The sequence below is a fragment of the Primulina huaijiensis genome, chromosome 1 (genome assembly GCF_012295235.1).
Source record: "Primulina huaijiensis isolate GDHJ02 chromosome 1, ASM1229523v2, whole genome shotgun sequence".
In the NCBI taxonomy this organism is placed as follows: Eukaryota; Viridiplantae; Streptophyta; class Magnoliopsida; order Lamiales; family Gesneriaceae; genus Primulina; species Primulina huaijiensis.
The window spans coordinates 5,235,941-5,261,733 of NC_133306.1; the positions used below are offsets into that span (position 1 = coordinate 5,235,941).

Consider the following 25,793-nt stretch of genomic DNA (forward strand, 5'->3'; position numbering starts at 1 on the left):
TTTTTTTTTTTTTTTTTTAGTTGGAGGAGTAATTTGTTACAATTAAATCTCGGATATCTGACCCGACCCAACTCACGAAAAAATATTATTTTTTATTTCAAAATATAACTTTTCACGATAATTATGGATCGGATCAACTCGTCTCACTAAATAAAAATATGTGAGACTGTATCATGAAAACCTACTCCTTTCAAATATACCCAATCTAGGAAAAACCATTACATCTTTTACTTAAAAACGTATAGAGTGGTTTTTTTTATAAAAAAAAAAAGGAAAAAAATATGAGCATTTTGTACATAAAACTCTTTGGTGTTTTCATAATTCTCTCTTAAAAAATACTAAAAGGTGATGATACATTAACCAACTACATCCCAGATACCCTACTCCAAAAATGTCTGAGTATGAATTTTAGCAATGCACATTTTCTCAAGATTAATGGAACAGCACAGGCTCAGAGCAAATATTCTAGCTGAAACACAAATACACATATAGAGTAATTTGTTAAGGTTTCATATTTCTTATGCCTATCTATGTTATATCAAGCTGGCTTCACAAAGCTTACAAACAAGGACTTTACAGCCATTAGATCGTATGCCATTCCTCCATTCCTAGAATTGGGTTTCTCTATCTGTGAAAAACTATATAAATGGCAACAACAAAAAAAATGGTCTGTAAAATTAGGTGCTTGAAAAATCTTGAACTTGTGTACGTGGATGAGGATCCATAGAGGGGTTTCTTCTTTTCTATGATTTGTTTCTACGGTTGGAAGCATTTTGCATAATTTCCTGTCAAGATTAGAGAATAAAATAGAAACAATTAGGCGAAATTCAATCAATGCTTTAGAGGAAAAAGTTCACAAGATGGCCAAAGGTACCTCTGAATATCGGACATGATTTTGTCGTAGGTAAGAATTTTTCACGATAGTTTCCCACTTGGAATCAGTATTGGAACTTTTCAGATTCTGTTTCTTGGAGTGAAATTGGGTTGTCTGGCGTGGACTGGAAAATGGATTGCCTAAAGAAACGGAAGGCAATGTCCGCCATAACCACGATTCAGCAGGTGATTTTGGTAAAGGTAGAGGTAAAGGAGACTTCAAACAAGCAGGATCAAATTCTCTTTGACTATCTGATTCTTGATTATGTTCATCTTTCGTGCAAAAGTTTGCTTCGGATAGCACTTCTGTACATTCCAGGGGCCTTACATCTTTATCAGAACCAGCTACAATTCCAGGCATTGACATGGGAGGGCATAGAGTTTCAGGAACAGAAGATTTAAATGCATTACTTTTTACCATTGGTTTTCTTCCAGCCAAAAACTTCCACCTCTCACCGGAGATATCCACTGGCACCTCTGCTTTTGCACGAGATAAATTTGAAACTGGGAGCTCCGTTTTATTAACAAAATCCATGTGCAGAGTCTTCTCAGTTGTGTTGCCTGATGGATCTGGTCCTCGCTCGTTTATTTGTTTCTTTGACACATCTTGCAAAGCCTTAAACAATTTCCGGGACGATGCTATTTTCTTGGCATTTGAATTATCAATGTTATTGGGGATACCAATAAATCCAACTCCTTCACGAAATGGAGACTTCGGGGATTCATTGCGATAGGGAGATATGCTACCACTTCTGTTCGGTCTCAATGGAGACAATCCTGATTTATACAAGTCGAAGGAATTCAAGAAATGATTTGACCCACTAGATAACTTCTTCTCAGATTTTAGCAATTCCCTAGGCAGCAAACCAGAATGACTTCTTTTTGTACAAGGAACGTGATAAGAATTCTGCAATGATTCGATAGTTCAATGAATAATTATTTTTACTGCTCTAATAAAATTTTGTAAGTGAGAATTGAAAACTACCTTATCCAGGGGTCCACTGAACGCTTTCCCAGTCTGTTTCCTATTATCACTGGCAGAAGAAGATGTAGAACAACTTTTCAAATTCATTACAGCCAGTGGATTAAACAGGCAAAGAGAATTTTTGACACGAAACCGAGGAAGAATTCCCCACAATTTCCCCGATTTTTTCGCCATAATTGAACGCTCGTCTTCATGTTCACTTTCCACACTATCAGTACACTGCCTGTAATATGGAATGGAACCATATTGCTCAAGTAAGAACATTCTTTCCCCTGAAAGCACCTTCTTTGCTGGTTCCTTCTGTTGCTCGTCGACCAACAATGGCTTCTTCACAACATACTGTGGCGTCTCTAGAACAACGGCCTTAGCAGCAGGCAAGAATCTATCCATCATTAAATCTCTTGTTTTTTCGTCGACAGAAAAAGTTCCAGATGGTGCAAAGGATGATGATGCCCTAGACAGTGTGTCAAGTGCATCAGAATACCCATCGTCCCCACTATCTGTGTCAGATTCATCTCCATGATTTAAACTCTCATTCAATTTCTCCATAACACTAGCATGGTCACTAAAGGAAAATGCTTCAATCTGTGGCATGTAAACATTCTGATCAACAAATCTTTCGCAAGAGTTATACTGGGAGGGAAGAACCGATACCCTTCCTGGGGGCAGCCTTGGAGTTTCACCTGAATTACGTCTGATGGTGTTTAAAGGTTCCTCTACAGTGTGAACCTGGCTTTCAACTTCACATTTTGGTTTTCCAGGGACCTGTTCCCAGTGAAAAGGAACAGCACCTGGTTTTGTCACCTCCTCAATTTCCCAATCCGATTTGTTTAAAGTATGAGATTGCTGTCGGGAGGATATTGGATTTTCTGTCAACTTCCCTTTCACGAACTCTGAAGAGTTTGAAGGTGATGAATATCTCCTTACAGAGAGCAGCGGTGCGTTAAAATTTATTTGCCTTTTCTCCATTAGCTCCCTGAAGTACGGAGCTCTGCTCTCGACGCTATTAAAAAAGCACATTAAAGCAATATCTTTTCAAATTGGTAGAGGTACTTAATACACAAGACACTTAACATGGATGAAAGAACAAGGAAATGGAAAATAAAAGATCAATGGGCCATGACTACAAGTGTTGTTCTTGAATTGTCTCTTCAGGAAAATAAATATTTAGGGCATCAAAGTGCTGATGTTTCAGATCCCATGAGAGAGACATAAATCATAATCATAAATAGACAATTCTTTTCTTCACAGTATGCATGCATAACTCCTAGAATGTAATTCTCTAACATTTACATATCCATACCTGCACGCCTGTATCTACACTCGGCCCTCACAAGATCACACCAAACAGTTAATGGTTTTATAAGTTTCAAAGAAAGAATCATGTCATAAATAACAGACACAGATGAAAAGATTAAACATAATCAAATAAATCAATAGTCGACCAAGAAATTAGGTGATTCAATGGATTTGCGAGTAAAACTTGAAAAATATTAAACATATACTTTCAAGAAATTTCTTCGAGAAGGAGATCTGCCACTATTGGGTCGGAGTCCTGATACTGATATTAGCAGAATCTTTCCAATAAAAGAATCACTCATCAAAGGATAAACCAAAGTAAGGACTGCAAGGACCAAATAGAGGGAAAACATTTCTTCACCGACCTTGTTACCTCGACCCAAGCGCAAAGTTATGGAACTTCTCTAGAATTCTACACCGGAACTCGTCATTACTGAGCCATTGTTCGAGGGGCACTCTTTCAATTTGTTACTTCTCTCTTTTAAATGAATGCGCGCGCATACGTTTACTCTCCAAGAACTGAGAAAATCTTTACAGAAAAGGGTCAAAATCTCTTGCCAATATCTTCAAGCCCGACAAATCTTGACCGAAAAAGAAGTCGACACACTAAATTTGCACGAAACGACCAACAGTTAATGCCATAATTTGTTTCCTCATGAAGGATTACTCACAAGCCTTTCCCCCAAATAAATCGAAAAGAAATTCAAGAAACCCAATTCGCAAAGAATGAGGAGTATCAATTACTCAAAAGTAGATTACAACAATACTCTCTTCAAAATATCCCAAAGGGGTCATCAAAATTCCGGGAAAAAATTCAAGAAAACACAAAACCAGGAAAAAAAACCCAGATTATATTTACTTACCCGAGACCGAGAGTGAAATATAAGACGGTTGCCTTCCTTGATTGATGGCAACAAAAGCGGAGTAAAGGCGTGAAAAACACAAAAGAGAGAGGGACATGCAGAAATTTAAAAGGTTTACGAGAAGTCCTTACCCGTGCTTTTAAAGTGAGCATTTAGTAGGGAGGTGGAGCAGTAGTGATTATTGACTGCTTCATGCATGTGGATTTGAGACTCTCTCTGGTGGGCCTGAAATCCCAAAAAATGAAGGGATTAGTAGTGATTTTTGACTGCTTCGTGCATGTGGATTCGAGACTTGGCGGGCCAGAAATCCCCAAAATTAATTCCAAACTCGTATATGCATAAACAAGAATCCATATGATATTTCAAATTTGTTTGTACTCCAAATATGTGTAGTGTGACACATCACAGGACCCAGATTTGCCAAGGGGACGTTTAGTTTACTTCAATTATCCACTTTTATTACTCTTCCCACGCTTTGTCTGACTTAGGCATTGAGGGATAAATCTCGATATGCTTTATTGATTTGGGTTAAGATTAGAACTTGGACCTAACTCAACCCCAAAAGCTAGCTCAAGAGGGGAGGATTGTCCAAGTCCATATATGTAACTCCCAGGTTATTTATCCAACCGATGTGGAACAACTAACACACCCCCTCACGCCCAGGAATGAACATCTGGAGCGTAGAGTTTACAAATGACCTAACTATGAGCAGAACGGGTGGCCCAATATTATGGGCAATCCAACACATAACGGTGTAACCTGAGCTCTGATATCATGTTAAGATTGGAACTTGGACCTAACTCAACCCCAAAAGCTAGCTCAAGAGGAGAGGATTGTCCAAGTCCATATATATAACTCCCAAATTATTTATCCAACCGATGTGGGATAACTAACAATTTGTTCATAATTTTCGATTAAACTGACGAGTTGATTGAGCAGTTCTTGAAAAACATCGTCGGGTTGTCTTTTTTAAAATTAATATATTCGTGAAACATGATTTCTGATATTTTATTTATAATATTTGGTCACAAAAAATTCCAGTGTAGACCCGATCATCTTGGGTGTGTATGTTTTTGAACCTATGTGGCTAACACGTAAAATTCAGCATCCATCCCAGTAACAAGGGAAGGGAAGGGAAGGGACAAAGTCGTCGCAGGTATACTGTTAGACAGTTGAAGTAATAAAGCAACTGACTTTATTTTTTTATTGGTTTATTTGACCACTTTACGCATGATGATTCAATGGGCCAACAGTGGAGGGGGCCGCTCAATTAATTTCATACCAGTTGGTATAATAAATAAATCAATTTTATACTAAATTAATCAGCATTTACCCCTTTTGCAAATTCTTTTTTTTTTTTTCCCGGACTTGTTCAGTTTTCCCTCAGTAAATTTTAAAGTGGAACTTTGAACCCCTTTTTTCCATAAATCATAAGATTGTATCTATTTTAATCACTCCTAAATTTAATTTCTTATTATTATATTATATTATGAGAAGATCTCGTGTAAGACGATCACACGGATTTTTATTCGTGAGACGGATCAACTCTTTACATATTTACAATAAAAAATAATATTTTAACGTGAAAAAGTTATCGAATATATGTGTGACAAAATTGATTCGTAAGATTGTTTATTATAAGTTTTTGTGTATATTATATATGTTAATTAATGAAACAGAGAAATAATATTTAATCTTATAGGGATAAAGATGCACGTTGAAGTAATAATGGGTGAGGGAAAAAGTCAAAATAATATATGTAAAATAAATGAAAAGATATTTTTAAAATAAAAAAATTATTCCTATCGCAAAAAATATTTTGCCAGTTCTATATTTTACCGAGAGCCAAATACATTATCCTTTAATGATAGAGTGATAAGCTTTCTTATTTACATATATACACATAATTAATTTCGTCCAAAGTATCCACCATAAAAATTGCGAAGTTAATTATGACAAAATAGAAAAAATAAGAGTTTAAAAAATGAACAGAATCTAAACAATGCATTTCTTCAATTTTAGTCTAGTTTTTTTTCCCCAATTAGAAAGTAATAATTATTTATTTATTTATGGCATGGTGGTGCGTAACAAGGAGAGAAGATTCATTACAGTCAGAACAAGTTTGAGGAAAAGACTATGATGCGAAGAAGGAGAAACTATACGCCTACTTGAAACCTTTTTATGGATACACAACATAGATTTCACAATTATTCTATTCGAGGTGGACATGCAGCTTGTCTTCCAAGTTGTGAAGGAAACAAATGCGGATTTGACTGAGTTTGGAAGCATTACGGGGTAATGTCGAGAAATACTATTTGTAAACCCAAATTTCTAGATTTATCTTGTTCTTACACAAGCCAACGAGATTGTTCATGTGTTAGCTAAGCATTCCCGTTATTATGGTAGTCTTTTTGTTTGGTTGAAAATAACAATATATATTGATGATCTTTTAAGTCCATAATATGTTACTTCTAATTCTAAATGAATGTTTTACGGTTAAAAAAATTATTTATTTATAATATAAAATATGCCCCCAGTAATCAAGTAATTATATAATAAAATAAATACTGTGTGTTTTTATAAAATAGCCTTCTTTATTTAGTATTATACAATATAGAATTTTATAGTCTAAATATCTTAAGATACCCACTATTACCCTTTTGTAGGTCTCACTAACTTAATGAAATAAGATTGCATTTTTTAAATAAAGTAAATAAATTGATTGCATTTATATTATTTTATGAGTAAATAATATAAATATATATTAATAGATAAATTATATGCTCAAATATAATATATTTTAAAAATATATCAAAATAAAAATAATATTATTTTCCATCTGTATTATAATTTTGTAATTATATATTAATATATTAAGACTCAATAAATAAACCATATATGCAAAAAAAATATTTATAAAAAATGGTATTAAAAATATATTGATAAAACTATAATAAAATAAAATATATGTGACCGAATCCTGGAAATGTTGTTTTCGAAGGGTTAAAATAAACCTAATTAAAATTATAATTTTTCGAAATATGATATTAATATGTAGACATGGAAATGAGTCAGGTTTACTAATAAACCCGATTTGCCCCCGGCTAAATAGGTCCCAAGCGAGTCCCGGGTTTAACCGGACCCGTCCCACAATTATATTTATATAAATATATATTATTAATAATAAAATATAATTTTTTACATTGAATAATATATACATTATGCCTACACTACAAGAAAATTTAAAATCAACAACGCACAACCGTTGTCGTATGTTTTTTAACAACGGTTTTAGTGAAAATCGTTGTCGTAGGTACGTTTTTTAAGCAAAAGACAACGGTTTTACGAAAACCGTTGTCTTTTGGGGGTCAAAGACAACGGTTTTTAGGGTCAATGACAACGGTTCTATAAAACCGTTGTCTTTGAGCTTTTTTTAGTGTCAAAGACAACGGTTTATAGACCTGTTGTCAATTAACGTGTTTTTTTGGACAATCGACAACGGTTTCAGAAAACCGGTGTTTAAAGATGTGATTTACAACGTATTTAGCGACGGGTTTGCTGAAACTGTCGCTAACTTTAGCGACGGTTTTATAATATCGTCGCTAATTTAAAAATAGCGACGGTTTTGCTTAAAATTGTCTCTAAATATAGCGACGGTATAAACTCCGTCGCTTTCTTTAGCGACGGTTTTGATTAAATCCGTCGCATGTTTTAAACCGTCGCTACGTATAGCGACATTTTTAAAAAAACTGTCGCAAATTTTAAAACTCCGACGGTTCTTGGCTAAACCGTCGCTACTAGCAACGGTTTATTCAAAAACCGTCTTAAATTATCTATAAATACCTACCCATTCGGTCCATTTTAACTCACACCATTTCAAAACACTTAAATTTTTCTTCTAACACGATTTTTGTTTCGATTTAAAGTAAAAAAATTTCCCTTTATTTTTTTATAAATTTTTAAGTTTTAGTTAAGATCATGAATATTGTTAGCCTATTCAAATTATAAGTTTTTTTAAATTTTTTTATTTTACTGAAAATATTAGCGACTGAAATCATAAAATAACCGTCGCTAAAATTAGCGATGGATATCATGAACTAACTGTCGCGAATTTTTAGCGACGGTTTTACACAAATTCGTCGCTAATTTTGTTGGCGACGGTTTTTGAACAACCGTCGCAAAATGTGTCTACAACAAACACTGTTGTCTTTGAGCGCAACCTTTAACCACAGGGGCTTTAACAACGTTTTTAAAATGGCTACGACAACGGTTTTTAATGTGAGGCGGGTGTCGACGTGTTTCCATCTCGATTGATCAGTTAGGAATTTGGAAAATAGTTTAACGTAAAAATAGAAACGCGTTAAAAATGTTACTCATTATCTTGATTTGTATAATTCGATGGCTGCAAATTTATGCACTTGACTTCGGCATGTTTGGTAAGTTTGGTGGTTTTAGTGATTGTATTTTAGTTTAAATTAGCGACGTGACAAACGTGTTGTCTGTATATAATATAATATATAAATATTATTTATTGCATATGTATATTATATATTTATTTTCAAATATTTGTTTTATGTTGAAATTTAATATTTTAATATTGAATATTGAATGTTGAATATTTGAATGTTGAAAATTAGGTGTTCAATATTGAAATTTGTGTGTGATGATGAAGGTAATGATGTAATTTATTTTTGGATTATTTTAAAGATTTTCTATAAATAGATCTCTCATTTGTGAAGAAAATCACAATTGAGTTGAGAGAAAAATATTATAAAGTGTGTAGTGTGATAATTTTAAGAGTTTGAGATTTTTACTTTTTACCTTAAATTTTTACTTTTTCACAACACGTTATCAGCACGAAGCTCTAAAAGTCCTCCATATTTTTCCAAGCTCCAAAACAGAAGAAAAAGGTAACAAAAGTAATAATATTTATTTTATTGTTTATTTATTGTTGAGGATCGATGTGGAGTTTAGAGGGGGGTGAATAAACTCTTTTCTTTTCTTCTTTTGAGTTGCTAAAATCCTGTTAAAGATTGTAGCTAGTCTTGTTCAAGTGTGCAACCAACAAATCACAGAATAATGCGGAAACGATCTGATGGTTCGGTAATTGAAATGATAAAAACAGTAGGCAGTAGACAGTAGTTGTTTATGGAAGTTCGAAGATGAAATCTTCTACGTCTCCCCTTCTTCTGTTTCCAGAAGGTATCACTAAAAGACTTTGGATTTTACAATACACACTAGTACACGCCCACTTCAGCAGGACTTACCCTCTGCCTACTGAAACTCTTAGTATATCAACACGATAATATATAATCAAGATTCTGGAATAGACTCCTTTCCAGATTACAAACTCTTCTCAACAAGATATGAATAATATGAACTGTTTATGAAGAGTGTGAGAAATAGCAGCACAAAATGATCTTCAACCGATCGGATATATGCTATGAAGCGTGTGCTACTTTTCTGTATGTCAAGCTTTTTTGTATGATAAGAGAGTTTTTGTGCTCAAAATCAACGTTGTGAGTATTACAATCAGTATATCACTTTATCAATGTTGTTCTTGTATATTTATAGAAGTTTTGATCCCAACATCTATAAACAAAACGGCTTCTTAGACTTCTGATATATTCAGCTTTAATACCTGAAATAGGTCCTGCAGAAAAGCTTCAAAACAATCAGTCTTGTTTTATACCAAAATTGGTAAGACGTAATAAATGACTTCATACAGAATTAATGGTGCAATTAATGCTAGTACTTGATAAAGTAACGGTAACATTTAAGGCTAGTTCTTGTTTATGCGAAAGACGTAAAGCTACTTTGGTTTGGACTGAATTCTACTTCTGTTTCCTAGAGTTCAAAGTTCTGCTTCTGGTTATCTTGGACTTTAAGTTCTGCTTCTGGTTATCTTAGACTTTAAGTTCTGCTGATTTTAAGTCTCATTGCACATCGCCACAATTAAGTTATGTTCAACATTTATTGTTTATATATTTAATATATAATGTTATTATAAATAATAAAAATAAATTTTTCAAAAAACTTGTTATAAATCATGGGAGGATGTTAAGACGACATCCCACACTCCCGGTGAGGGATACGACAAGTATAAAAGCCTATAAGATTTTTAAACAAAATATCTTATGACATTTCATTATAATATTGTGATATGATATACATAATTATTTAAAACATTACTAATATTATATACACCATATTATTATCATAAAATTATACAAATACTTACATTTATTTTCTTGTACACCAACGGTCATAAACGGTAACAAAACGACTAATTTTTGCCCTATAAATATGATCTCACAAATATATTCAATCACTCCAACTTTCTCTTCTTCTCTAAAATTATTCTTCATCAAATTTTTGAAGAAAAAAGAAGATGGCTTTCACAAAGTTATTTTTAATTATTTTGGTTATAATACTCACGAATCTTGTACTTATCGGAGAATATTCTCCTCGTGTATTTTCTTTATTTTTACGAATGCTTGTATTTGTTTTTTATTCATTACTTTGTATTACAATATTCATTAACTAATAAAATGCATCGTAATTTTTTAGTACCATCATGTCAAACTTGGCAAAGCTAGAATTCATTGCTCTTGATATTACGGAAAAAAATTATATGCCATGGACTCTCGATGTAGAAATGCATCTCAAGTCATTAGGTCTAAATGAGACCATGAAAGAAAATGGCATATGCACATCACAAGAAAAGGCAAGAGCCATGGTATTTTTGTGTCGACATCTCGACGAGGAATTAAAATGTGAATATCTGATTGAAAAAGATCTCATGGCTTTGTGGAAGGGATTAAAAGAAAGATTCGAACATATAAGGGAAGTTATACTTCTGACCGCCCGAGATGAATGGAATACGTTGAGATTCCAAGATTTTAAGAAAGTCAGTGATTACAACTCGGCGATGTATCGAATAATCTCGCAACTGAAATTTTGTGGGCATGAGATTACTGAATTAGAAATGCTTGAAAAAACATTTTCCACTTTTCACGCATCGAATATAACTCTACAACAACAATATAGAGTGCGTGGATTTTTGAGATATTCTTNTGCTTTATATTCACCACAATCGAAAAGAAATTTGTTGAGTTTTAATGATATATATTCCCATGGGTATGATACTCAAACAATGAATGAAGGGAATGAGAAATATATGTGTCTTACCACATATAAATCAGGAAAGAAATATGTGATTGAAAAACTACCAATGCTCCCTACTGGATTGCATTATACACATATACGTCCCATTGAATCAAACATGGTAATTGATAATTCTTCAATATTAACCAATTGGCATGATCGATTAGGACATCCTGGTTCAACAATGATGCGAAGAATTATAGAAAATACACATGGTCATCCATTGAAAGACCAGAAGATCTTTCAGAATAATAAGTTTCAATGTAAAGCATGTTCTCTTGGAAAACTTATTATAAGACCATCACCAGCCAAAATCCAAACTGAATCACCAATGTTTCTTGAACGTATTCAGGGTGATATTTGTGGACCAATCCATCCACCATGTGGACCATTCAGATACTTTATGGTATTGATTGATGCCTCCAGCAGATGGTCACATGTATGTTTATTGTCAACTCGAAATGTTGCATTTGCAAGATTACTTGCTCAAATAATAAAATTGAGGAATCAATTTCCCGATTATACAATCAAGAAAATTAGACTTGATAATGCTGGTGAATTTACTTCCCAGACTTTCAATGATTATTGTATGTCTATGGGAATCATTGTTGAGCATCATGTTGCTCATGTACATACTCAAAATGGATTGGCTGAATCATTGATTAAACGTCTGCAAATGATTGCTAGACCAATGATTATGAAAACAAAGCTTCCTATTTCTATATGGGGACATGCAATTTTACATGCTGCTTCATTAATTCGCATCAGACCAATTGCATATCATAAATACTCTCCATTGCAGCTTGCACAAGGTTTTTCTCAAAGGTCTGGAATTGATTATGAAGAAACGTATTCTTCCGTGATGGATGCAATTACGTTTCGGTATTTGATTAGCCTGGTAGTATCTGAAAATTTAGAAATGCGTCTTATGGATGTTGTTACAGCTTACTTATATGGATTACTTGATAGTAATATATATATGAAAATCCATGAAGGATTTAAGATGCCTGAAGCACAAAGTTCAAAACCCAGATAATGTTATTCTGTGAAATTACAAAGATCATTATATGAGTTAAAACAATCCGGCCGAATGTGGTATAATCGGCTAAGTGATCACTTGATGAAAAAGGGATATGTAAATAATTAAAAATGCCCTTGTGTTTTCATTAAGAAAACAACATCCAAATGCGTAATTATTGCTGTATATGTTGATAATTTAAACATCATTGGAACGAACAAGGAAATTCAAGAAGTTGTTTCATACTTGAAGGAAGAATTTGAAATGAAGGATCTTGGAAAAACCAAGTGTTGTCTGGGTTTACAAATAGACNCGTCTTATGGATGTTGTTACAGCTTACTTATATGGATTACTTGATAATAATATATATATGTAAATCCCTGAAGGATTTAAGATGCCTGAAACACAAAGTTCAAAACCCAGAGAATGTTATTCTGTGAAATTACAAAGATCATTATATGAGCTAAAGCAATCCGGCCGAATGTGGTATAATCGGCTAAGTGATCACTTGATGAAAAAGTGATATGTAAATAATTCAATATGCCCTTGTGTTTTCATTAAGAAAACAACATCCGGATGCGTAATTATTGATGTATATGTTGATAATTTAAACATCATTGAAACGAATAAGGAAATTCAAGAAGTTGTTTCATACTTGAAGGAAGAATTTGAAATGAAGGATCTTGGAGAAACCAAGTATTGTCTGGGTTTACAAATAGAACAAAAAAAATGTGGAATATTTGTTCACCAGATAAATTATATAGAAAAGATCCTTAAACGTTTTAATATGGATAAATCAAATCCTTTAAGTACTCCAATGGTTTTTAAATCATTAAACATAGAAAAGGATCCATTCCGTCCATGTGAAGATGATGAAGATATTCTTGGTCCAGAAGTACCATATTTAAGTGCTATTGGTGCCCTTATGTATCTTACAAATTGTACAAAGCCTGATATATCTTTCGTCGTAAATTTATTGGCAAGATTTAGCACATATCCAACAAAGAGACACTGGAACGGAATTAAACATATATTCCGTTATCTACGAGGAACGACAGACTTGGGACTTTTGTATTCAAAAGATGCTAATCCAAGTATAATTGGTTATGCCGATGCTGGATACTTATCTGATCCACACAAGGCACGTTCTCAAACTGGATATGTATTTACTCGTGGAGGCACTGTAATTTCTTGGCGTTCACAGAAACAAACACTTGTAACAACTTCATCAAATCATGCCGAGATTATTGCACTACATGAAGCAAGCCGTGAATGTGTGTGGTTAAAATCAATGACTCAACATATCCAAATCTCATGCGGATTATCATTCGACGAGAAGCCTGTGATACTATATGAAGATAATGCTGCATGTGTTGCTCAAATGAAAGAAGGATACATAAAAAGCGACAGAACTAAACATATTCCTCCTAAGTTCTTCGCATTCACCAAGGAGCTTGAGAAGAATAAATGTATTGATGTTCGTCACATTCAATCAAGTGAAAACTCATCAGATCTCTTCACAAAGGCACTTCCTACGACAATATTCAGAAAGCACATATATAATATTGGGATGCGCAATCTACGAAATTTGTGAAGAATTGTTCGTGTCAACATGAGGGGGAGTTTACGTGACTGCACTCTTTTTCCCTTACTATGGTTTTTATCCCAATGGGTTTTTCCAAGTAATGTTTTTAATGAGGCAGTATAAAAACACGTAATGAAGACAATCATTATGATCATCATCACAAGGGAGAGTGTTGAAATTTAATATTTTAATATTGAATATTTGAATATTGAATGTTGAATATTTGAATGTTGAAAATTAGGTAAAATTAGGTGTTGAATATTGAAATTTGTGTGTGATGATGAAGGTAATGATGTAATTTATTTTTGGATTATTTGTAAATATTTTCTATAAATAGATCTCTCATTTGTGAAGAAAATCACAATTGAGTTGAGAGAAAAATATTATAAAGTGTGCAGTGTGATAATTTTAAGAGTTTGAGATTTTTACTTTTTACCGTAAATTTCTACTTTTTCACAACATTTTAAATATAATTTTTTATGTTTAAATGATGGCTAAACACATTAAAAAGTGTTTTGCTTAATATGTAAGAATTAGTTGAGAGAAATGTGGGGAAATATTGGTGAGATTTATGAAAAGTACTAATAGGTACATAAATGAAATTTCTATTTATATTGAATATTTGGGTAAATTATAAATATTTTTGGTGTGATATGTCATACCAAAGTTGTTACCCTAATTACCAGAACTTTTAAAATATAATAATATATGATGTAGATATAAAATTAAAAAGATATTTATTAGTATATTTTATATGACTTATTTCGTAAGTGGTATTTTTATTAATATACATTATAATAATATAATATAAATAAAAAAATATCACATATTTATAAATATTTTTAAAATATATTATATTTCATTATATAATTTACCAATTGATATATATTTGTATTAATTAATAATTTTATTATTTTTATACAAAATTATGGTACTTATTTTTAATAATATAATCTTAAAATAAATATGAATATATTTGTAACCTTTTAATAAATTTAATAATCTTGAGATTAAAAATATGTATAGTTGAATTTAAGAGTATTTGGATTTAAAACAATTTAGTTCAAGGATAAAATAAACTTTTTGGTTGGATCATATACCAATTAAATAATTTACAACACTTTATGTACTAATTTTTCAATTTATCGATAGTTTGTATATCAAATTATTTTTACGCTATTATTTTGTTTCGTAAGATAAGAAGGATTAATCGAGCTTATTTTTTAATTGGTTATCATTTTTGATGAAAAATTAGTAATCTGGAATGATTGTCGTTCTACTAAAAGTTATAGCGTGAGGTATAATTGTAACTCAAATTTTTTAAACGTACAATAGTTTAAACATCACGTTTCGGTCGTTATTCTCAGAGAGGACAATTATTGCACCCAACAGTTTCTCTCCCAATAATTACACTTCTTGTGATAAATGAAAATCAAACATGTGAGCTTGACTCTGAAACCAATTGTAGGACCGAGCGTTTGTCGTTTTACCAAAAACTATAACTTGTGATAATGATACAACTCAAATCGTTTAAACTTTACTGCAGTATCGATTGATCTACACAACATTAACAATTATTTCAACTAAGAGTTGATATTATTAAAAAAAATAAAAATCAGAAATTTTGGGTTACAGTAAAAATTATGGTTAAGGTTTGGAAAGTAACCCAGTTATTTAACACAAGTAAAAATCAGAAGAACAACTAACCAAGGGAAGAAAACTAGAGCGGATGTGATAAAACGAAAATGAACAGAACTCAAGTAAATTCAGAGAGGAAAACCTAAATAGGGTTCAAGGATATATTAGGAATTTAATCTAGATAAAGGCTAATTCAAAAATAATAATAATAATAATAAGACCAAAATTATTGTAGTAATTTATAGGAGCTCATTTCAAAAAATCCCTTTGGAAATAAATTATATTACATATAATTTGCATGCTTTTAATTTTTTTGTCACATTAATATGTATTTTTTTTTCAATTTTTAGTCTTTTTCTACAGGTGTGCTGATGTGATATTTGACATGTAAGCAAAATCCAACATCACAAATTTTTGGTGTTATATCATCATTTTTTAACGTCATGTTAACACTCCAATAAAAAATGATTAAATTTGAGATAAATGCAAATTAGTGACTTAATTCTTTCCTATATTTTTAATAACCTAATTCTTTCCTTAATTTTTTTAAAATAATGCAGGTTGATTCACCACGCTAAGTTTGAATATTATCGCTCGGTTCATATATAATTAAATTTAGTAATGAAAAAAGATGTTTGTGCCCTTGGGAGTTCCAAGAGATTTGGCTGCAATAACATTACTAGCTTATGGATAAAACACAGTCGAACCAAAAACTGAATTCTTCGTCTCTCCAAAAAATTGTCACTCTTTTTCTTCTCTCTTTTCCCCTCAGCTAAGCCACCAAAGCTTCTGCACTCGTTCTCTCATCACTAATTTAATAGATCTTCCCCATGAAATGACGTCCTTAATCATGAAAAATGATTCCAAAATCAGTGTTTTTAATTCAAACCCTGCAGACTACTAATCCAAGCTAATTAACAAAGCTTCGAGATTAATATATATAGTTAATGTATGCATAACTAACTATTTCTGACTAGTCCATATTTAACCAATAGATTCTTGCAAGAATTCAATTAGAATAATCTGTTAACACCTTGCGAAGAAAAGAAATGAAAAGAAAACTCTGCAAAAATTGACAATGTTATGTATAAAATATAGAAAAAAATTGTATTTTTGGTATTTTATATTTGTTTTTTTTTTCAATTTTGATTCTCAATATCATAACATTTTAGTTTTGATCATGTATCATTTGATTTTCAAAAATTTTAGTCATTTTTCATATAGAGTACTTATGTATCACTACATAAGACAGACATCAACGTCACATTGTTGTCACATCAGAACCACGTACAACAATGAATAAAATTGTCCAAAAAACACAAATAGCGGAAACTTGTATATTATGTTTTGTACGCATAACTATAAGAAAAAACTATTAGATTTTTCTCAAAAAAATAATTCTTTAGACAAGTTTCATATATTCTTCACAATTGGTTCCAATATTAATAGTTATTCATGCCAAACTAGTGAAAATATAAATCTTACAAGCTGATCAAATAGAACATAAAATCAAAAATATTGTTCTGATACTAAAATTTACTTACTAACGCATGTGTAATGAATGCCCAGAAATAACAACATATCATTTATGTGTTATACTGAATAAACAAGTCATTGATTTTCAGAAAAATTAACCATAAGATACGAGCAGAATCTGCAATTATAAGTATATATAAAATGTGTCAATTTAAAATTAATCAGACTACTTACATATGAATTATGATATGTCGGAAAATATCACAGATAAACTTAATTCCATTTATATACTAAAATTTAAGCAAGTACTCAAAATTAAATTAATATATTTTCAAAAAAAATTACACGTCGGGGGTAAAAGTACAAGCGTGTACCATAATATCAATTATATTTGCCTTATAGAATTTAATTGAGAGTTGTCAAATATAACTTAATTGATTTATCATCAGAAAATTTAGGGATTGAGGGTTAGAATGAATTGAAGCCATAGCACGTGAAATGGGGGGTCATTTCTTCTAAGGTTGATCAGGGATTGATGAAATAGCAGCGGATAGAACGCTACATTGTAAAAGTATTTAATTTAGATGCCGAATGTGTATCTTAATTAACCATGGATAAGTAGCAGAGGCAATGGCGATATTATTTGAGATGCAACCGCTTAATCTTGTTCTTAATATACCATCATCTTAAGAGGAGATTATAATATTCTTCTTGATCATGATTTTTCTAATCATATACTCATACATCAAACTCAACATCTTCGCTTATGATCACACTCTTTATCTATTGGATCATAGAGTTTTTAGCATTTCGATATCAAATGAGGATATATTTCTTGTTTTTTCATCCAGATTGGTCCTCTTTTCTATCGAAACATCGGAAGAGTAGGCAATTATGAGTGCTTGTATTCCTAAAGAACATTTAATATTTACTAAACAACTAGAATTTATTAGCGTAAATAACGAAAACGAGTAAAAAAAATTTTCATTGTACTTACAGAAATTTCGGCATAAACTCTCCTCGTAAATAGAAGATACAAAAAATCAAAACAACATGTATATACATGAAATAGGATCTCAATTCCACAAACAAGATAGAAAACGCATGCAGAACCGACCAGGCTCAATCACACCAAATAAGATCCAACAATCAATCCATCACAACAACATACAGATACATGGAGCATCTCACCCAAAAATGACTCAAATATAATGTAAATATATAAATATCTGGGAATTATAAACGACGATGACAACATACCGGGCACCTATACTTGACATTCCACCAGACACATCAACTCTCTTTGGATAAACTTCTATTGCAACACAAACAACCACAACATAAAAAAAAACAGGGGTTGGACCCCGATACGATAAACCAGTAAAATTACGACAAACATAAATTAAATGTAGCAATACCGAGTAAGATGCAATGCAATGTTATGAGGTGTATGAATGGTAACAATGAAATAACAGAGTCCAAACGAATCACATCAACAGCAGTAACGTTGGTCAACTATGTCAGGAATGCAACATCAAGTCGCCGGTCATCCATGCACGTAGCATCAAAGGTATGGGAGCTACCCGATCTTCCTCATGTTGTCATCAGGAGTGTTCAAATCCTATGTCACTCATTCAATCGATGACTCAATACATCTTAGTAGATCAATATCAATAGCAGTAAAATGAGTCAAGGATCAAAATTTTATGCAAAAATAGTTAATATGACCAGTCAACGAATTTCACAAATATTCTTTCCAGAAATAAAATATATTTTTATTTTATTTTAAAAAGATGAATATAGAGATCAATTCTCAACTCAGCATATCAATTCAAAATACATACGTGAATTTGTCAGATAAATCAATCCAAAGCATATGCAACAAATACCAGGCAACATACATACTCAACATCGATACATGTCGTTATAAGCGTCGTAATAGTATAGATGTAATGCCACGAGCCTACTGATTTTTTGGGCCTAAATGCACATCTTTTACAATATCTCATATACATTACTCACAATGTTATCCCACTCCTGACAGTGGTTTCTCTTGTCTTCCCTAGCAATGTAACACAGTATTTCCAGATCACACATAGAGGTTCTTATAGTGTGAGTACTAATTGAACTATTGCATTTGACCTATAGGTATTGTGTTCGAGTGATGAGGAAAGCGAGAGAAACCATTGCTAGGAATGAGATAGCACTATGAGTAATGTACATGGGATACAACGATGGATGCAATTGCAAGCCCAAAAGATCAATAGGCTCATGACATTCAAAAACAAAATTGGGATAGCACTATGAGTAATGTACATGAGATACTGTGAAGGATGTCATTGCATGCCCAAAAATCTGTAGGCTCGTGACATTATAATAGGTCTAAGCTACCTCCACCGAGTACTTCAATTACCACAAAAATATCTTAAGTACTTCTCGAAGAATCCAAACATATGATGGATAATTATTCTCACCAAATTCAAATTCATTGTTTCCAATCCAATTAATTAAACTTAATAAATTGTGTTATTTATTTGCTAAAAATTAACTTTTAAGCCTAAAAATCTCATTATCATAAATTTAGGCATTTTTCAAGATTATCATTTTCAACTTGTACTTATGATCGATTTTAAGATCATAATTCATCGCATACTTATCTAAAATGTACATACCATACATGGTTGGAATCCTAAATCAATTTTCCATCTTTAAAAAAGACATTGAAGTGAAATTCGATCGACATGTTAATTCACAATAAAACAGAAACTATGTGCAGCATATTCTGAGACAGATTTCAAGTACGTCAGTTGACAAGATAAAATTCATATTTAATTCATTTTTTTTACTCAAATCAAGTTCCACCAATTGGAAATAAAAAATAACTCGATTTCTAAGTTTTGCTAGTAGGGACCAGATTCAAAATCTCAATCGTTAACACCTAGAAACTACTATAACACACTGCATCAATATGAACTCGCGAACATAATCCAACATATGGGTAGTTTCAATAAAATGTGTACAACTCATTTGATTATTAACCTAATTGGACAATTTTAGTTTCATTTCAAAGACAAAAACATGTTTCTATAAATTTCATTTGAACATCAACTCGAGATTCCTAATCAAAACATTCATAGAATTTAATCAAACATATGACTAAGATTGATCGTCTGGCAATAGAACCTACAACCCAATAATATGACAAATATCAATCACTGGAATTTAATTGAATAAAAAAATGCCCAAATTCTAAACCCTAGAGATTGGGTATAACTTCTAGCAATCATTAGGCTACCATTTGAAATCTAAACTCAACCTCTACAAGCTCTAAGGAACAAGAAATCGAGGGAGGAGAAAGCTGGAAGTCGAGCATATGCTCGCGCGCAGCTGCTGGATTCAGAAATAGAGCAACAAGAACGAGCTCGGTTGCCTTGATTCCAGACTAAATATGTAACGAGACTACTTGGGATAGCCTTAGGAGAGCTCTGCGCTTTGTTTCCGACAGAAGAGGGGCGGCGAAGGACGAGGATAGTGGAGATGGCTAGGCGAAGGTAGGTGATGAGATGGGGTTTAGGGAGAGGTTTTCTATTTATGGAATGTTTGATGTGTATGTAAGAAATTATGACACATATAAGAATAAAAATTCAAAAGCAAAATTAAAAACGTGTGTCAACAATGGCGACGGTTATTGCACACAATTTTTGACAAAATTTTGCGTACGCACATCAACTTTAGAAAAATTGAGATACGTAAACAATTTTTCTTTTGAATCCCGTGCTCTCACATTAACTCATTGATGGTATGAGATGCCTATATATACAAGCGTTTGAGATCCCTAAACATACAATCTCATACAGAATAATACACCATCTATAGAGAGATTGGAGTGTTTAGAAGGCTTCAATCAGAGTAAAATCAGAAAAATCAAAAGATGATTCAATGGCTAGAGGTAACGCTCGATTTAGCTTCCGCATATTTGTTTATCATGTTTTTATATACGTGCAGAAACATAATTTTTAGAAAAAATTCTTACATTTGGTATCAGAGCCGTGATACCTCTGCCTTGAAAATTTGTTTTTCATTTTCTGAAAATCCGATATCGTAAAATTTTGAAAAATTTCTTTCTGAAATTTACGTAAGAAACTTGAAGATCGGATAAAATAACTTACTTGAGAATTTTGTTGACGGCTGCGCTTGATGTTCTACTTTTGAAGATTATAATTGTTTTCTAAAAGTTTTTTGATACGAGATGAGCAAAAAAATTTTGAGAGCAATTTTTTCTGAAAAAATTGCAGAAGACAATGAAATTAAAAGTCATGCATTCAATCAATAATTTCAATATCACTTACCTGCATTGAAATTATTAAAGTTTGCGGCCCCACTGATTAGATACAATTGAAAGCTTCGATTCCCACTGATTAAATACAATTGTTTTCGGTTTTTATCATTATTATTTTAATAATGATAATAAATAATAATAATAAATAAATTTTTATGACAATGGATTCAATTGTCAAGTTGTGGGTCTCGCAACATTAATTGTGGGTCCTGCATTAATTATTATTATTATTATTATTTTTTTATTATCATTATTAAAATAATAATGATAAAAACCGAAAACAATTGTATTTAATCAGTGGGAACCAAAGCTTTCAATTGTATTTAATCAGTGAGGCCACCAACTTTAATAATTTCAATGCAGGTAAGTGATATTGAAATTATTGGTCGAATGCATGACTTTTAATTTCATTGTCTTCTGCAATTTTTTCATAAAAAATTGCTCTCAAAATTTTTTTGATTAATGTTGCGGGACCCACAACTTGACAATTGAATCCATTGTCGTAAAAATTTATTTATTATTTAAATAATAATAATAATAAATAAATAAATAAGGATTAATGTGTTATTAAGTTATATGTATAATTCGGTATACATATAGCATTTGGTCAAATAATTTGTACACATTAAAATAATTTCAAGTTAGATGTAATTTATGATACATGTTTAGAAATTATTTTTGCATGTTAGATATAATGTCAAATATTATGGATAAGTGTTTGATGTGTACATGAAAATTTAATATTATGTTTGCATTTATTCTTAAAATTTAAAATGCAAATAATATTAAAAAAAATAATTTTGTTAAATATTCACATTATGTTCATATTAAATTATATTGAGTTGTTTATTATTTAAAATGAACATATCAAGCAAAGATGTGAATATAATATTTAAAATAAAATATTTCAGATGTTCACAAATAAACAAATAATCCTCATTTTATCACTAATCTGATAAAAGAGAAAAACTGATGAGGAATCCACATTTTCACATAAATGTGATCCTCACTTTATCACTACTCTGTTTGAAAAGAAAAACTGATGGAGAAAGTATTTGTTCATATTAAGTAAAAATGTGAATATAAAGTTATTTAATGAAAAATTTTGGCTTATTAAGATTCATATATATGTGGATAATTAAGTTGAATAATAATTATAAGGTGACATAAGAAAACATGATCTGAGGAAGTTCTTCATAGATCGATTTAAACTGCCTTGACTTGCCACCGGTCTCCCTGGAGAATGTTACTCTGACTAGGAGTTAGGTATTTAAAGGGCCTTAGCACTATCTATCTTTCATGGGAGCACTCTTGGAAAGTGTTAATTGTGTTACTAAATATTATTATATAAAGATTTAAGTAAATCCAAAATTTTTGTCTAGTGATCCGTATAATTTTAAATAATTAAGGTTTAGCCACAGCATCCTTAATTATGAGAAATTGTACATTAAGTCAGATTTGGATCACATTAAAGTCATTTATTAAGTATACTAAATAAATAAAATTGTCCAGTGATCCGTATAATTTTAAATCATTAAGGTTTAGCCACAACACCCTTAATTATGAGAAATTATACATTAAGTCGGTTAAGGATCACATAAAAGACATTTATAAAATCAAAATTTATGTCTAGTGAATCGTTTCATTTTAAATAATTAAAGTTTGGCCACAACATCCTTAATTATGCAAAATTATATATTAAGTGGGCTGAGGATCACATGAAAGACATTTATTAAGAGCATAAATATTTAAAAATTTGTGATTTAATGTCTTAGTGATTCGTATAATTTTAATTTATTAAAGAATATCTATGGCATCTTTAATTGAATTAAAATTATACATTAATTTTTAAATTACATTTAATAATAACATACATAAATTACATAAAATCATTCTATCATTTTGATAATACTTTGAGATTAATAATTATGAAGAATAAATATTTTATGCATAAAGAATTTAATATCCTAGTGATTCGTATAATTTTAATTAATTGAAGAGTAGCCACAGCATCTTTGATTGAATTAAAATTATACATAAATTATAAGGATCACATTTGGTTATAAGGGATATAAATTGTAATTAATTATATTTGAACATTGAAATTTATCTCACAAGAAATTTCGTTATGTTAAATATAATTAATTAGGATACAATATTGAATTATTTTCTTAATTTATTCACATGAATTGAGAATTGAATATAATTCAATAGTTATATCATTAAGTTATATGAATCTAATTGAATTAAAAATTCAGTCCACAGACAATTTTTATTTTAGTGATTCATATGTAGATCATGATTTACATGGGTAAAACATGACATATGGTTTATTGCTTCATTTAATAACATTAGCATGTATTCATTAATTTTGCAGCATATTGCTATTACTCTGATAATAATTTCTAAAATTCAAGTCTATAATTTTAAGGTGTGAAATTGAAGATTATTCTTCATACAATTTAAATGAGCACTATTGATATGAGATGATATAGGGTACAAGGTACTATGACATATACATGTTCATCACAAATCATGAGGTTGTGGAATCAAGAGATCCAAAATTTATTGAGAATGACTTGATTAGTGGGAGCGATCAAATTCAGAATATTGTTCAATATGATGCTCATTCATCCACACAAGTTATATGTATTGATTGCTATTCACAACATCTTCTAATTAAAAAGTGTGTTGTGAAATCAATAATATAAATTCCACAAATTGTTGGTCATGATCTTGTAGTTCTTAATGCTCATAAAAATATTGAATGATAAAAAATTCAATAGCAAGTAATGAAGTTTGAAAGTTGGTTCAATTGCCATTTATTTTTAAGATGAGTCTTCAAAACAAATAAAGTCTCATTCGGCAACATCGAACAACATAAAGAATTCTTCTCTAGTGATGATGAATATTTAATATTTCAAGATTAAGAAAAAGATATAGATTGAAACATGTCTCACATTAGTGGTATTTCAGGTTTTACAATATTATCTCTTCATTAAGTTTTGTTGAGAATATTGTGGGCCATTATGAATACCAGAATGCTAGTGGGAGCTTAATTATTATCAGATTAATATAAGTATTTGACCACAAAAAAAAGCTGCAAAATGTTTTGGGTTACCTTTATGATATTAAAGTTTTACATGCTTATGTGAGACAAATTGACAATTTGGAAAGTGATTTGCTACTTCCACTATTGAGTCAAAATTCGTCATTGAAGCACTATTGTGTGGTGTATTTTAAGGAGTTTCATTATGGGTTTAGAATTATGAATTCTATGTCTAAGCCAATAAGACTATATTAATGCAATTCAGTTATGGTCTTTGTGACTAAAGCGGTGGTCGAATTAAGTATATCGACATAATGTATTTTAAACCGTTGGAGAACGTGTTAATAAAGTGGTCATTGAACACGTTAGCATTGAATTGGTGATCTTTTAATCTAAAGGCATGCAAATTTCAGATATTAAAAGATCATATGGTAATTACTGATGGATTTGATTCCATAATAAATTTATGTTATACAGATTTGGTTTTGACAATGAAACGCATTCAGTTATGATATTTCTCATATTCAGTTATGTACATATTCAGTTATCTTAAGAAAAATATCAATAAAGTTGGACCTCGAATAAACATTGGGTTTATTCATTAAGTTATACAGATTTAGAGGCATAATGCATTATAATACATGGAAGATCATACTCGCTTTTAGAGAACTGGTCGCCATGATTCATGTATTTTGTTTTCTCCTATGGTAAATGAGATATATGTGTCAAGTGGGAGAATGTAAGAAATTATGACACATATAAGAATGAAAAATAAAAAAGAAAATTAAAAACGTGTGTCAACAATGGCGACGGCTATTGCACACAATTTTTGACAAAATTTTGCGTACGCAAATCAACTTTAGAAAAATTGAGATACGTAAACAATTTTTCTTTTGAATCTCGTGCTCCCACATTAACTCATTGATGGTATGAGACGCCTATATATACAAGCGTTTGAGGTCCCTAAACATACAATCTCATACAGAATAATACACCATCTATAGAGAGATTGGAGTTTTTAGAATGCTTCAATCAGAGTAAAATCAGAAAAATCAACAGATGATTCAATGGCTGGAGGTAACGCTCGATTTAGCTTCTGCATAATTGTTTATCATGTTTTTATATACGTGCAGAAACATGATTTTTAGAAAAAATTCTTGCAGTGTATGTATATGTGTGTATATAAATTACTATATATAGTAACTTGTACGCAAATGACCTTGTTTTGGTTTATTTCAACTCTTGTATGTTATTTAAACTTACTATGTATTTTAGTATCGTCTATAATTTCGATATTTGTAGTTACATATTTTTAACACACAATTAAATTATTTAGCTTAATTATTTTAATTTTCTTTTTAAAATAATTTTTGCTAATTCTGATCAAATATTGGTTAATTAAAAATCAGGTTCTTACATGGAAACACTTCCAAAAACTCAAGGATGTAATATATTTCCACAATTCTTGAGGAGTCATATATTATAAGTACACTTTTAGTTG

General features: G+C 31.1%; 1 protein-coding gene across 5 annotated transcripts; it reads right to left on the reverse strand.

The window, feature by feature from the left end:
- Nucleotides 1-491: 491 nt before the first annotated feature.
- Nucleotides 492-4,264, reverse strand: LOC140979572 (uncharacterized). Of its 5 annotated transcripts, none has more exons than XM_073445029.1 (4): nucleotides 4,021-4,264; nucleotides 1,859-2,861; nucleotides 875-1,780; nucleotides 492-785 (listed from the first exon to the last, which is right to left on the reverse strand). In XM_073445029.1, exons 1-4 carry the CDS (start codon nucleotides 4,170-4,172, stop codon nucleotides 744-746), a joined length of 2,103 nt encoding a protein of 700 aa, XP_073301130.1. In that variant the 5' UTR covers nucleotides 4,173-4,264; the 3' UTR covers nucleotides 492-743. The 5 variants fall into 5 exon arrangements, with proteins under 5 accessions (XP_073301130.1, XP_073301140.1, XP_073301156.1 ...); XM_073445039.1 differs by having other exon boundaries at nucleotides 1,859-3,763; nucleotides 4,021-4,158; XM_073445055.1 differs by having other exon boundaries at nucleotides 1,859-3,676; nucleotides 4,021-4,132.
- Nucleotides 4,265-25,793: the final 21,529 nt, after the last annotated feature.